Source organism: Euprymna scolopes, chromosome 30 (genome assembly GCF_053919585.1).
Source record: "Euprymna scolopes isolate OS-2025 chromosome 30, ASM5391958v1, whole genome shotgun sequence".
Classification (NCBI taxonomy): domain Eukaryota; kingdom Metazoa; phylum Mollusca; class Cephalopoda; order Sepiida; family Sepiolidae; genus Euprymna; species Euprymna scolopes.
The window spans coordinates 23,899,179-23,915,398 of record NC_136511.1 but is presented as its reverse complement, the minus strand read 5'-3'; the positions used below and the strand labels follow the sequence as shown (position 1 = coordinate 23,915,398).

Sequence of the window (16,220 nt, the reverse complement as noted above, 5' to 3'; positions counted from 1 at the left end):
TCTACATGAACTTTCTATCATCTATATGATCTTTCTATCATCATTATGAACTTTATATAATCTATATGATCTTTCTATTATCTACATGAACTTTCTATCATCTATATGATCTTTCTATCATCATTATGAACTTTATATAATCTATATGATCTTTCTATCATCTATATGACCTTTCTATCATCTATATGATGTTTCTATCATCATTATGATCTTTATATAATCTATATGATCTTTCTATCATCTATATGATATTTCTATTATCTACATGAACTTTCTATCATCTATATGATCTTTCTATCATCTATATGATGTTTCTATCATCATTATGATCTTTATATAATCTATATGATCTTTCTGTCATCTATATGATCTTTCTATTATCTACATGAACTTTCTATCATCTATATGATCTTTCTATCATCATTATGAACTTTATATAATCTATATGATCTTTCTATTATCTATATGAACTTTCTATCATCTATATGATCTTTCTATCATCTATATGATCTTTTTATAATCTATATGATCTTTCTATCATCTACATGAACTTTCTATCATCTATATGATCTTTCTATCATCTATATGATCTTTCTATCATCTATATGATCTTTCTATCATCTATATGATCTTTCTATAATCTATATGATCTTTCTATCATCTATATGATCTTTCTATCATCTATATGATGTTTCTATCATCATTATGAACTTTATATAATCTATATGATCTTTCTATCATCTATATGATCTTTCTATCATCTATATGAACTTTATATCATCTATATGAACTTTATATCATCTATATAAACTTTCTATCATATATATGATCTTTCTATCATCTATATGATCTTTCTATCATATATATGATCTTTCTATCATCTATATGATCTTTCTATCATCTATATGAACTTTCTATCATCTATATGATCTTTCTATCATCTATATGATCTTTCTATCATCTATATGAACTTTCTATCATATATATGATCTTTATATCATCTATATGGACTTTATATCATCTATATGATCTTTATATAATCTATATGAACTTTATATAATCTATATGATCTTTCTATAATCTATATGATCTTTCTATCATCTATATGATCTTTCTATCATATATATGATCTTTATATCATCTATATGAACTTTATATCATCTATATGATCTTTATATCATCTATATGAACTTTCTATCATCTATATGATTTTATATAATCTATATGATCTTTCTATCATCTATATGAACTTTATATAATCTATATGATATTTCTATCATATATATGATCTTTATATCATCTATATGATCTTTATATCATATATATGTTCTTTCTATCATCTATATGAACTTTATATCATCTACATGAACTTTCTATCATCTATATGATCTTTATATCATCTATATGATTTTTCTATCATCAATATGATCTTTATAACATCTATATGATCTTTATATCATCTATATGATCTTTCTATCATCTATATGAACTTTATATCATCTATATGATCTTTATATAATCTATATGATCTTTCTATCATCTATATGATCTTTCTATCATCTATATGACCTTTCTATCATCTATATGATCTTTCTATCATCTATATGATCTTTCTATCATCTATATGATCTTTATATCATCTATATGATCTTTCTATCATCTATATGATCTTTCTATCATCTATATGATCTTTATATCATCTATACTAACTTTATATCATCTATATGAACTTTATATCATCTATATGATCTTTATATCATCTATATGGTCTTTCTATCATCAATATGATCTTTATAACATCTATATGATCTTTATATCATCTATATGATCTTTCTATCATCTATATGAACTTTATATCATCTATATGATCTTTATATTATCTATATGATCTTTATATCATCTATATGATCTTTCTATCATCTATATGACCTTTCTATCATCTATATGATCTTTCTATCATCTATATGAACTTTATATCATCTATATTATCTTTCAATCATCTATATGATCTTTCTATCATCTATATGATTTTTCTATCATTTATATGATCTTTCTATCATCTATATGAACTTTATATCATCTATATGAACTTTATATCATCTATATGATCTTTATATCATCTATATGATCTTTATATCATCAATATGATATTTATAACATCTATATGATCTTTATATCATCTATATGATCTTTCTATCATCTATATGAACTTTCTATCATCTATATGATCTTTCTATCATCTATATCATCGTTCTATCATCTATATGATCTTTCTATCATATATATCATCTTTCTATCATCTATATGATCTTTCTATCATCTATATGACCTTTCTATCATCTATATGATCTTTCTATCATCTATATGAACTTTATATAATCTATATGATCTTTCTATCATCTATATGATCTTTCTATCATCTATATGATCTTTCTATCATCTATATGATCTTTATATAATCTATATGAACTTTCTATCATCTATATGATCTTTCTATCATCTATATGATCTTTCTATCATCTATATGATCTTTATATCATCAATACTAACTTTATATCATCTATATGAACTTTATATCATCTATATGATCTTTATATTATCTATATGGTCTTTCTATCGTCAATATGATCTTTATAACATCTATATGATCTTTATATCATCTATATGATCTTTCTATCATCTATATGAACTTTATATCATCTATATGATCTTTATATAATCTATATGATCTTTATATCATCTATATGATCTTTCTATCATCTATATGACCTTTCTATCATCTATATGATCTTTCTATCATCTATATGAACTTTATATCATCTATATTATCTTTCTATCATCTATACGATCTTTCTATCATCTATATGAACTTTATATCATATATATGATCTTTATATAATCTATATGATCTTTATATCATCTATATGATCTTTCTATCATCTATATGACCTTTCTATCATCTATATGATCTTTCTATCATCGATATGAACTTTATATCATCTATATTATCTTTCTATCATCTATATGATCTTTCTATCATCTATATTATCTTTCTATCATATATATGATCTTTCTTTCATCTATATGATCTTTATATCATCTATATGATCTTTCTATCATCTATATGATCTTTATATCATCTATATGATCTTTCTATCATATATATATGATCTTTATATCATCTATATGATCTTTATATCATCTATACTAACTTTATATCATCTATATGATGATTGACAAGTGCGATGGAAGCACAAGAATATTGCATCTTTATTCGAGTCTTACACTTTGGATTATAGAAACCGACCTTTTGAAAGACATTCCAAAGAACTTATCAAATTAAGGAACTCCCCCAAGGAGATAGCCATTCACTTCAAATACGTGTAAACGAAGATTCCTTCGCTGCGATAAAAGACAAGTTTGGTGTTGGATATGTCTTATTAACAAGACACTTTTACCACAATTGAACATGCTTTAGATAGGAAGAGGCATCATCAGTTCTCCTCAAAGTGCTGCCAAAGCTATTGGCAAAATATGCTTAGAAATACCAAATAACTATCATTACCCAAAAGATGGGAGACATTTCTTATTCAGGAAACGATTGAACTACTTCGTGTCGGAGCTAATTTTGTACTGCAGCTTCTTTAACACAATAGCTGGTCAATTATCAGCTGTTTCATTGTATTTTCAGCTGCGAAGTTATTTTTAGATAGAAATTCTGAGAGTAGATAGTCATTGTTAGAAATGATGGAATTTGATATCAAGTTCGTTGCAAACTATTTGAGTTTGTCTGATGCTGAATAAACTTAATCTTCCCCTTAATGAGTGTTGGAATATCTGTCTTAAATACCTTGTTTGCTATCCTTAAAAATCCATAGGCACCATGCATATGTTAAAAATCCTTGGACCTAACAAATTGGGTATGGTTTCGATAACCCTATCACATTTTCGTTGTGTAAAGTGCAGATCTATTACCTAATTAAATAATGTAAAAGAAAATGGCGGGTTACACACCTTGAAGTATGTGTACTGTTTCTCAAGTTATGTATTCGACTTCACAAAAAGATCTTGTATTTGTAGTTACTTTTTATAGGTTGCATTTATTTGCATATGACGATAATAACGTGATGTTTTATAATTAAAACGAATTTAGATATACAGGCAGTTGAATTTTCAACAGCTGTGATTTGTCCGTATTTATTGCAGTATTGTTGGACGGCAGTTTTTTTTTAAATTTCCTGAGGTCAAAAAAACACAGTTACTTTCGGATATATGCAAAGTTAAAAAATAGAAATAATTATTTCTGTTTGTAATGCTAGCAGCATCATTTGTGCTGAACGGTGGCTCACTGTATGGTGAGCCTGGATATAATCTTAAACTATATCTGATGGCGAGGCCCCAGCTTGCGAGCTTTGGGAAGTGTGGAGCCACCCTTTAATTGTCATTGCTCCCCGGTCCACTCTGACCTGGAGTGTTAGTACCTGTTAGGGACCCAACTATGCGTTAAATAGAAACCGACTTGAAAAAAAAATAAAAATAAAAACTTATTCTTCAAAATAACTGGATTCGGCATTAAATAACCTGAAAAGGGTTGATACGCCGAAAAATACAAACAATCAAACACTGTGTGGTCGACGTGGACAGCAGAACAAACGTGTGCCGTTGGCTTTTTTTTTTTCTTTTTTTAAATAAGTGCATGTAAATTAAATATGAGCCGAACATCTACATTACGTATCACAGGACAGGCAGTTTAATGTTTTACAGCTGAAAGAGAATGTTGGAACAGAGATTCGTTCGGGTGGATTGTTGTTGTTGTTGTTGTTGTTGTTGGTGGTGGTGGTGGTGTTGAAGGGGGAGTTGTTATTTCTTTTTACTGGATTATAACGCAGTTCAAAGTTGGATGTAATTAAAATGATGGTTTATGTGAGGACTGCCAACATTGTAGATGTTGGTATATCTGCGGAGGTAGTAAAAACGTTGGAGCTGAAATTTGTCTGTGTTGATAGCAATGCAGTTGAAGGGGATTTATATTTGATTGTTGGCAATATTACATTGGAGAATCGAGCAGTTTTAAAGCTGAAAAATAGTGACGTTATTTTTTCTGTGGGAAATGGCAGCGTGTCTGCTCGTTTGGTAGATGTTAGAATATTTGCAAAAGTATACAGAATGTTGGAGCTGAGATTTGTCTGTGTTGATAGCAGTGTTGTTGAGGAATATTTTTATCTGATTTTTTAGCAGGATTACATTATTTTTTTTATTTTTTGCAGGATAACAAGAATCGAACGGTTTTAAAGGTGAAAAATAGTGACGTTATGCTTTCTGTGGGTAATGGCAGCGTGTCCGGTTTTTTGATAGATGTTAGAATATCTGCAGAAGTATACAAAACGTTAGAGATGATATTTGTCTGTGTTGATAGCAGTGTTATTGAAGAATATATTTATCTGGTGTTTTGCAGAATTACATTGGACAATCAAGCAGTCTAAAAGACAATTGAAACATTGTTCTCTATGCGTAGTGGCAGCAACGTGCTCAGATTTGTAATGTGGTTGGCCGTGTAGTAGATGTTGAAATATTTTCGGAGATCTAAATCTCTCAATGCGATGTTTACTTACGCGCAATGCCGTTTGATCTGCTCGGATGCGTATCGAATACATTGTCTTCTTCTGATTCGAAATGAGTTTCTTCTAAAAATCAAAAATATATTCATTTTATACAATGTCGGAAAAATGTGGAATTTAAGAAATTCACCTTTCCTTTGCAAAAATATAGCTTTATGTGTTTCAGATGGCTTATGGCATTTTATAGCAAGTACGTAGGTCTCACTTTTGTAAGGAAAGATTAACGTTTTTAATATAAACACAGTCAATTCAACCGTCAATATTGATGCAACTTAACTTTAAAGTCGAACATTTCCAGCTTAAAACAATAACCATTTATTTTAATATAAAACAATATATATACATACATACATATATATATATATATATATATATATATGTATGTATATATGTGTGTGTATATATATGTAAAAATTAATGTATGTCAGGTCATGTTATATGCTACTGGTACCATGTAATCCAGTACTACCTGCCTCATAGTCGGGCCACCGGCGACTAAACTGGTTCCCCCACCAGACTTGTTTGGTGAGGAGGGCGGCTAATCTCCCTGAAGGATTAAAAACAAGACCTTCCAAAGGGCGAATGAACTCTTTTTCTGGGTCAATGGCCAACTAGCACCGTGTATATTTGTGTGTGTGTATATGTGTATTGGAGTGGAGAGGGCTCCCGTAAGCCGTGGTGAAGGCATCCTTTCTAGGAAAAGCAAATCTCTGATTTAAAAAAAACCATTAAGCGGAAGACTATTACCCGCATTAAGCTGGTCTGCAGTTTAATTTGTTGCTGGCTATCTTGCTCTTGCTTGTTGCTGGATCTCAACATTTTGAACCGAGAGAGAGACTTAGGTGTCGTACAAAGCTAAGGCTCTGTAACATCATATTTGTATAGATGCTCCCTCAGGCATTTGGGCTCATGGATTTTAAATGTCTGAGGGAGTGGCACTCATCTGACAAGACGTTGCAATCATCACTATGTATATATATATATATATATATATATATATATATATATATATATATATATATATATATATATATATATACATAATACACAAAGAATAAAAGGAAGAAAAGCTGATAAGAAAATGTACATGGTAAGAATTTAAAAAAATATATAACACAAACCTCTATTTTCCATCTCAACCTCTATTTTCTGCACCATTGCAACTTATAAAATCTATTTACGGCAAAACACAAGCAAATGCAACATAGGTATATTTTGAAAATAGAAGTTCACCATCGAACAAGTAATTTTGTAAAAATGATACTAAGTGTGAAATAAAAAGGCTAATCTCATCACCTACAGCAGCATAAAAAATATGTCACCTGAACCTTAGTTCATGCTGATGTGTATAAAGCCATACTTGTACTAATGCAGACATAATTAAACATGTTAAAAATACTACAAATCGGTGCAAACCTACCGGAAAACAGTATATTTGTATCCGTGAAGAGATACAGGTCGATCCACAAAAATTTGAAATTTTTTAAAACAAACAAATCTAATCCGAAGAAATCGAACTATGTCTTAACAAAATAACACGGTGTCCGTGGTGTCTTATAAACGCTTAATTAATCCTGACATTTTATTCACCATTTTCTTCTTATTGAAAGCCGTACGTTTAGTATGTTTCCTAACTCTGAGTCTGACACGGATCCGGTTCGAATACTTTTCCGCTGACACCTTTTTAATTTGATTCAATCAGCAATCTGTTTTTTTTTTTTAATGTAGAAAGTCAGGATAGACAATTATGACAGACATTGGCAATTGGATGCCAAACAGAAACCAGTTATTATTTTTCTATTCATTTTCAATCGAGCATGCGCTTAAGCGAAAGCAATTACCAGCAACAGCTTACTGAACTATCAGTATTTTGTAATGTAAACAAGACATTTTTAACCTCTAATTAAACATTATTATGAAAGGCATGTGATCATTTTACGGAATTACTTTTTGATATATATATATATATATATATATATATATATATATTATTTTAATGTATGTATATATATACACGCATACATATACACACGCACACACACACACACACACACACACACATATATATATATATATATATATATATATATATAAAACAATAGAAGAATGCAAGCATGAAAAGAAATATGGTTAAGCTTAAACATGGAAAAGTAAAAGACTCGTTCTTAAAATGGAAAAGAAAAGGATAAGACATTCTAGTAAAAAATATCATAAATTTACAACTTAAAATATTCCAGCTTAAGAATTGATTATATAATGTTATAAATTGATTTTTTAAAAAATTCTTAATGCTCAATATCTTGTTATAAATTCATTATATTTTTTTACATTTAAACCTCGGTAAGCTTCGATCGCTAGCTAATGCTTCGCCCTTTAATTCTTACGTACTGTTTGATCGATCCAAGTAAAACAACTATCTTAGTAAAAAAAAACAAAAAACAAAAAAAAACAATTAAATTACAAACAAAAATCGCATGAGTAAAGATATAAAAAATAGAATCATTTCCAACCCAAAAAATATGAGCAACGGATAAACAATTATTATTAAACTTTGTATCACCTTACACACGGGCAAAAGTTATAAGTTGTTGACTTGTAATTAATGGTTTATGCCAAATTAATGGTTCCATATTGTTAATTTTGTGCTTATTTAATGCATTATATGGTGATTCCTATTAATCCATACTAATCTCTATTAATCCTTATTATTCTCTATTAAATTTTTAATTTTACTTCTTGCAGTTTTTAATTTTAATTCTGGAAATGACTGGATTTAGTTTTCTTGCCCTCATAATAGTCTATTTAAGTGATAGATGGAATCAGAACAGATACTATAATTTCAGATTAGCTTAACTGAAGGTTTTGCCTTGCTCCCCCCCCAAAAAAAAGAAACCAACAGAGTCTAGGTTTATTGAAATGGCTTTTTCCTTGTTGACTGCGGTATGTTTCTGGTCCTGTGCAGTTCTAGGTGGCCCACTTTCCCATGTTTTACCTTCTCTCTTTGGAAAGGGCTTAGTTTATTGCTGAATGCGTGTGGGGCTACCCAGGCAATTTTTTGCAGGTTAGAGTGGTTTTTCTTTAGGGCGCTGGCTCTTTATTCCTGTTTTCTGAACCTTGTGTCATAAGAGAGCGTGTACATAAATACTTAGTTCGCTGCACCGTATAGTAACAACGGTGCATACAAAATTTCAGTTCGAGAAAATCAACATTTTTTTTTGGAAAGTTAGAACGATCAGACAGAGAGATGAATGGAATATAATAAATATATTATTTCTTCAACATAAATACTTGTATTTTAAAAATAAAAAAAAATTAAAAAGAATTTCGCGATTATTTTAATTTTTCCTTTGTTCATAAGTATTTCATTATTGTTGAGATAAAGCCGCCGCTTCCTTGCTCATAAAATTAAATTTACATAATGTACTTTTAATTAAAAGGAGTAAAGTAAAAACTTACTGTCGACGGGGTGGCCTGATTTTGCGTCATTTCCATCTGTCAATTCGAAGGTCACAGATACTGTAGGGAAGTAAAATTATATTAGTTATATAACAAAATGATATGTAAATCAATTTCATAATCATGCGTACGTTATCACCTTTCACACACATAAAAAATTGAAAGAATCCGACTACTACAGATAGTGATTTAACTAATATCTCAAAATTCCGTCTTAAGCCATTTTAAAATGAATTGTTCCCAAACCGTTATACGTCGTCCAATACAAGTTTCAATACACTACGTTTTAAAATGTGATTGGAAAAATTGGTTAACATTATGATTCCCGTTTTCACGTCACTTCCGCTTGTTTAAGTGCTTTTTAAAGTATCTTCTGTTTATATGATACGTAAAGGAAGCACACTCCCTTATTCTAAGAATGTTATTTCTAAATGATAACGATATTGTTTCAAGAAAATCTTAGTATCTCTAATCCGACTCCGTAGTTACCTCTTCCTCATTTTGTAAGGAACGAATTTATTAACCATTACTAGAATTCCTAGAATAGTCCATTCCAATGTAAATTCCTTATGTTTTTCTTGAAGTTCCTTTATATAAGATGCTCGTGAAATAGTAATTCTATTTTTACCTAATTCTTTTTAATGGTTGCCATAAAGTTGTTATATCTGGATTTGAAATGTAGAACCGATATATATGATGACGTACTTATTTCACACACACAAAAAGCACTTGACGTAAATTTATAAAAAGGAATGCCAATTTATTTTCTGTTCAATTCTTTCTACATGTACTATGAAGAGAGAGAGACGGGGGAGGGAGAGAGATGGGGAATGGTGGAGTGTTGTGGGTGACACAAAATCACAACTGGTCGTCTCGGTGCCCTTCTCTCTAATTGACTTCATCCTTGGCTGACATTTGTTTTTATTTACAAAAAAACTTTAGATGGTAATTTCATTTTTCCATGCCGCATTTCACTGGCCCTTATAAACTTCGTCCATGGCCAAATTTCAATATGACTGTTTTCAAAATTTGTCAACTGAAGAATGTTGATTTGAAGGCTTATGCACACTTCTTTCAATTGTTATGACTTTTGATGAAATTTGTTGGTTTGAAGATTTTCACAATATTTGCATGTATGCACCCAGCTTCATATGCGTTTGTGCACAAACAGCAACAATTCCGGCGTTGCCCGGAATACTATTCGAGAACATTAGCCAACATATTTTATGGTGTCAAGCTTTCTAACTGATTTAGACTAATGTAGGGGGTGCTCATTTCGAAAATCAAGTAGTTAATATATTTGCTATGTGATACCATTTTTACTTCATAAAGAGGTTTTCTGTCTCGCTGGTTTGAACCCGTTATCACCTTTTAAGTTACTCTTCCTAATGTCCTCTTCTGGTTAATCCTTACTTCCCTTTCGCAACCACTGGTGACACAGCACATCTATTTCTTCTTTATACCATCCTCATTATCAACGTTCGTTTTACTCATTTCTTCTTCTGGACAATATGTTCGTTTGCTTTATCTGACTGTGAAGCATAGGTGCGTGCGACAACAGTACATTAGGCGTTTTTCTATACACATCCTAACTTCACAATTAAACAACCTTGTATGGAGTACTGCTGTCATTTTTGGGATGGTGAATCTCTGTCCTATTTAAAGGTTCTCGATAAAGGGTAGATTCATGGCAAGTGCTCATCTGAACTTCAATCTATGCCCCCCCCCTCACCAGACTTTCACGAAAAACACTCATCTAGCCAAAACCACTATCAACAATTTCCCACACTCTTTATCTGTGCCTAAGCGAAAACGTAGATTCCATGAACAAAGCTTCTTTCTTAGAACTACACGCCTATGGAATTGTCTTCCCTTTTCCTGCTTTCCAGCTGACTGCAATTTGATTGTCTTCAAGCCCAACGTAAACAAGTTATTGATGAACCGTTCCCTCTAAGTAATCAAATTTACAAAATTCCAACTACTTATTTTTACTACGCTATAATCACAATAACTGATGTATACCCATTAACCCTTATCATCGAATGGCTTCCGGGCCTTGATAATGGTAACTCCTATGTAAAAAAAATACAATTGTAGTTATTTATTGTGATATCTGTTCATTGATTATGACATCACAATTTGTAAGTTAAATTTACTATAAAACAAGGGGATACTGAGTAGTAAATAGGCCGATAATGGTCTGTTTTTCATGATTTCTGTGTCAAAGTAATTAGTATTCTCTTAATATTAGAAATTCATTTATAAGTCAGACAGGAAATAATAAAGCTGTATTTTTTTACTTTCCTTGCAGATAGTTGGAGCAAAAATTAAGCATGGCTACATCATCTCCTAGGCGACGTTGTTTAAATAATTCAAATGTGTTTTGCTATATTTACGGAAAATATACGTTGCAATCCAACAGGGAAAGAATTAATGAATTTGTGAAGCGTGTTTATCTTGCTTACTTCAAAGTAATGATGGATGATCAAGATAAAGTATGGGGACCCCATATTGTATGCAAGCAATGTGTTGAGCATCTTCGATAGTGAACAAAAAAAGGGATAGACAGTCACTCCGCTTTACTATTCCAATTGTTTGGAATAAACCTAAAAAGCATTTCGATGACTGCTATTTCTGTGCAGTCAAAACGAAGGGAAACAATGACAAAAATAGAGACTCATTATTTTATCCAAACCTCAAGTCTGCAATTAGGCCAATTTCACACTCTAATGAAAATCCTGTTCCAGTGTTTTAAGTGTTTTTGTTACACAGTGATCACCACTTATCAAGGCCCGGAAACCACTCAGGGATAAGGGTTATTGCAAGTACATTACATTAGTGTGGAGATTTGATGAAGTGTTTACTTAAGGGGGCGGTCCATTAGGAATTTGTTAATGTTGGACTTGAAGACATCCAAGTTGTAGTCCGGTGGGAAGCAGGCAGACGGAGCAGAGTTCCACAGGCGTGCAGTTCTAAGAAAGAAGCTTTGTTCATGGAATCCACGTTTTGATTTAGGCACAGATAAAGAGTGGGGGAAATTTTTCGCTGTGGATTCAGCTAGACGGGTGTTTTTCGTGAAAGATTGGCGAGGGGGGCCAGAGATTGGAGTTCAGACGAGCACCTGTCATGGAAATAACGATAAAACAAGGATAGGCTCGCAGCGTCTCTTCTGTCGGAGAGATGTTGCAGGGTAGAGAAAAGGGCATTCCTCACTAAGCCACGAAGTCTATTTTGTACTCTGTCAAGGCAGCATAGGCTGTTTTTAGCAGCTCCTGCCCTGATATGGCAACAGTATTCCATCCTAAGTGTTTGCCCAAATTGGAATTCGTTGCTTCTGAAGAAAACCTAGTCCCTTTTTTATTCGCTGACAGATGTGAAGCCATTGTTTCAGATATCGGTTTTCCTCCTAATTCACTAATACAGCTTTTTTCTAAAACAAAACTTAATGATCTGACTAGAGATCTCAACCGTTCAAAACAACTTTCTGAACTTTAAGCTCCACGACTCAAAGAAGTGCACAGTTAACGACACATAAAAAAATGACTAACTTCAGTATTGCCCTCCTCACTATTTAGCCCTCAAAGTCCCCAGGAAACATCAAATCCTGGTGAAAATGAACAAACCGTGCGCTTTTAGACATTAACATATGTAAAGTTGAGTTCTCCACCATGCAAAAAAAAAAAAGAAATGATTAAGTCCACAATTTGCTACCCGCCACCCCCCAATTTAGGCCCCAAATCTCCAAGGTCTTAACATATTTAAATTTGAGTTCAGCGCCATGCAAAAACTGTTAAATAGACATGCACAAACAAATTTGGACAAATACGGTAAAATAGTCCCCAAAAATGGAGTTTTTATACTAGCCCTAATAGATCCCCTGGGACACACCCAAGAGTTATCGCGAAGTATAAACAAACAAATTTATATAGAAATCAGTTAGTTACAACTTTTCAGAAAGTTTTATAAAAATTCAAGGCATCTATTTTTTTAATAAGCACAAAAGTATCAATTTTAGCCATTTTAAACCGAAAGCCACCCCTACGGGACAACCGAACCTTTTCCGGAAACTCCGTTCTGTTACTTTTTTATTCATATCATATTTAATGTTTGTGCAAAATTTCCAAAAATCCCAAGGCTTAGTTATTAAGAAAAGTCTTGACAGAAGAACTAACGAACGGACAAGCGGTGATTTGCAGGTCCACCCTCCTCTGGTCGGAGGACCAAAAAACTTACTTCAGTTTGGAACTTTCTACAGAAAACTCACATGGATTTTAGCATGTTTTTGCTGGTATTAATATTTTATTTGTTTTAATTAATAATGTTTCTAATATTTGAAGTTCATAATTATTAGTAATGTATTTGAGCATAGACGTGTTTTCTATTCCAATGTTTCTAAATTGCAGCTGGGGACAGACAAGTAGATGAGTAAGGTTTTTAGCAATGACGCTGTTTTCAGCCTTTACCTCAGAGTAACCAAACATTTGCCAGGGGAATGAAAGAACTATTAAACGCCGAATTCAGGTGAATACATTCGCCAATCTAAAGTGTTCGAACGAGCGGAATTCGGGAACATTGCATAAACGCTATGTGAATGACTTTTATTGTATATTCTACATCTTTAAGTATTCTTAAAGGCGCTTGATAATTATTATTAAACAATATTCTCTCTCTCTCTCTCTCTCTCTCTCTCTCTCTATATATATATATATATATATATATATATATATATATATATATATATATATATACATATATTATTACGGATGCAAAAGGTATCCGATACAAAGTAAAAAGTGAATTTATTTTTATTATACAAAAACAAAAAATAACAAAGTGTTAATATATGATGTATGTTTGGTACGAGATTTGCAATTATCATTCGAAAATACATTAAAATAGCATGTTGTTTTTATTGTTTATGTTTTCGTGTAATAAAATTACAACTTTTGTGTTATGTATAAGATACTATTGCACTCGCTGTATATTATATATATATATATATATATATATATATATATATATATATATATATATATATATTTATATGTCTGGCTGAGATAATTTTATAAATATTAATTCTTTAATATTTATAATTTACTTTAATTTTACCATCTTTGATCATTTTGGTAAATTCAATTGTAATTTTCATTTATATATATATATATATATATATATATATATATATATATATATATATATATATATATATATATTGATTACTTACCTTGTGGCACGTCTGAATCATCAGCCTCGGCTTCAGTGTCACTTTCAAGACAAGACTGATCGGCTTCTAAAAGAAGAAAGGAAAAGATATGAAAATATTTAAGCTAAGAAAAAATTCACAACGAAATAAAAATCATTATCATCGTATCGTATAAATACGAGAGCCCTATTTTAGCATTGATTCTCTCGATATTTTTCTAGTCTTATTTTTTGTTTCTAGAAAAACAAAGAGGATTAACTAAGGGACCACGTAGATTTTGTAAGCATCCTTCACGAATGTGCTTTTTTTAACAAAATGGATTCGAGCTTATGACTTCTAGATCATGAGTCCGTGTCCTTAATCACAAAACACTGGCATCTCTGGTAAGAAAAGATAGAAACAAGCGATTGATTTTAACGATATTTATTTTAATGCAAAACAACAACAAAAAAATAACGGTGTTACATTATATCATACAGAATTTTTGAAGCACACAAGAAAGTCTAATCAAGTGCCTAAGTTTTATATTTTTGGGGATACTATTCCAAACGAGCAGGACCCGTGGAAATCCCACAGAATAAGAAATATATTTAATCAGCAAATGTTTTTAATAAAGGCGATATAATTCTGGGTTGCGAAAAAAATTAGAATTTTGCCCCCCCCCATAACACGCAGCAAATAAGAGTTTATTAACAATGATATGAAAATAGTGTCTTGTGTTTTTTTTTATAGAACTGACCCAAATGAGATAAATCAATAAATACTTGGAAAGTAATATTGTGCTACTTAGTTCAATAGAGGATGCTTCACATGCCTATCGCAATGACTTAGTTCGTAGTCTATATTGCACTGTAGAGTTTATACTGGTGTTTTTATAATTTATTTTTAATATATATTGTCTTAAATTAAAGTCTAAAATAAAAAGTCAAGTATCATGCTTAAATGGTTCTCTAAACAAAAACATTACTTTCTAACACGCCCCTGTCATATCAAAGAACCTACTGTTGATTTTATATTGTTGGCCCTACTAATTATCCGGATATAATAATTTTAATTTAAATTTAAAGTAAAAAGGTCAAGTATTATAGCTCATTTTTTCTTGAAAAAGAAAAAATGTATTTTGAAAGTGCCCCTGTCATACTGAATAACCAACTGTTTATTTTATATGTCGACACCTCCACCTCGTGTGCTAAGAAAGTTTCTCAAATGCAGTAGGATTTATGCTGTGTAAAACATTAAGTTTGAGTAAAATCACCTTTGTCGCATTATTTCGATTATCGATACTAATTGAAGACATTCTGATACAACACCTATCTAAGAACACCGTCAGGCACATAAAGTACCTTACTGGGAATTTCATAAACATCATTACAAATAGCAGTTTTATTTCCTTAGGGAAGGGACTCGCAAACAGAAACAATTATATATATATATATATATATATATATATATATATATATATATATATATATATATGTATATATGTGTGTATATATATATATATATAAATATATCATGATGTTGACAATTTTACAAGTTATCCTTTTAATTCAGTTGCAATTTACGCTTCTTGACAGTATCTGATTTTGCGCTAAATGTCAACTGAATTTAAGAAATACATTATAAGATGATCAACTGATCAACGCCATGAAAGTTGGAATATATACTTTTGTAATGTATTCAATATATACACTTGTGCCCGAAATTATTCATACCCCCCCCTTGAAAATTGAGTTTATTAGATGTAACTTTGTAAGAATTTATTGTTTACGTCCATATTGATACATATTCTTAATAAACTTCTTCTGATCATTTTCGTCATTTTAAAATCTCGGGATACTTGTAATAAAAGAAATATACAGCTATTTATAAAATCTGCAATGTTCAAAAATAATCATACCCCCTTATTTTTTCAGTATTAATCGAGTTTCTGACTGTTTGTT

The 16,220-nt window shown here is 30.9% G+C and overlaps 1 protein-coding gene across 50 annotated transcripts in view; it reads right to left on the bottom strand.

Moving 5' to 3' along the window:
• Positions 1-16,220, bottom strand: part of LOC145254714 (uncharacterized) — a 269,962-nt gene that overhangs the window by 128,652 nt on the left and 125,090 nt on the right. For 48 of the 50 annotated variants that reach the window (XR_013863794.1, XR_013863796.1, XR_013863795.1 and 45 more), the window contains 3 exons: positions 14,299-14,364; positions 9,075-9,134; positions 5,613-5,684 (listed from right to left, as the gene is read on the bottom strand). Coding sequence is in view for 47 of the 50 variants with exons in the window: in XM_080113386.1 (XP_079969512.1) it covers positions 5,613-5,684; positions 9,075-9,134; positions 14,299-14,364 (198 nt within the window). In the remaining 3 variants the exon portion in view is untranslated. The remainder of the gene's footprint in view (positions 1-5,612; positions 5,685-9,074; positions 9,135-14,298; positions 14,365-16,220) is intronic. The other 2 variants (XM_080113417.1, XM_080113423.1) reach the window with 1 other exon arrangement.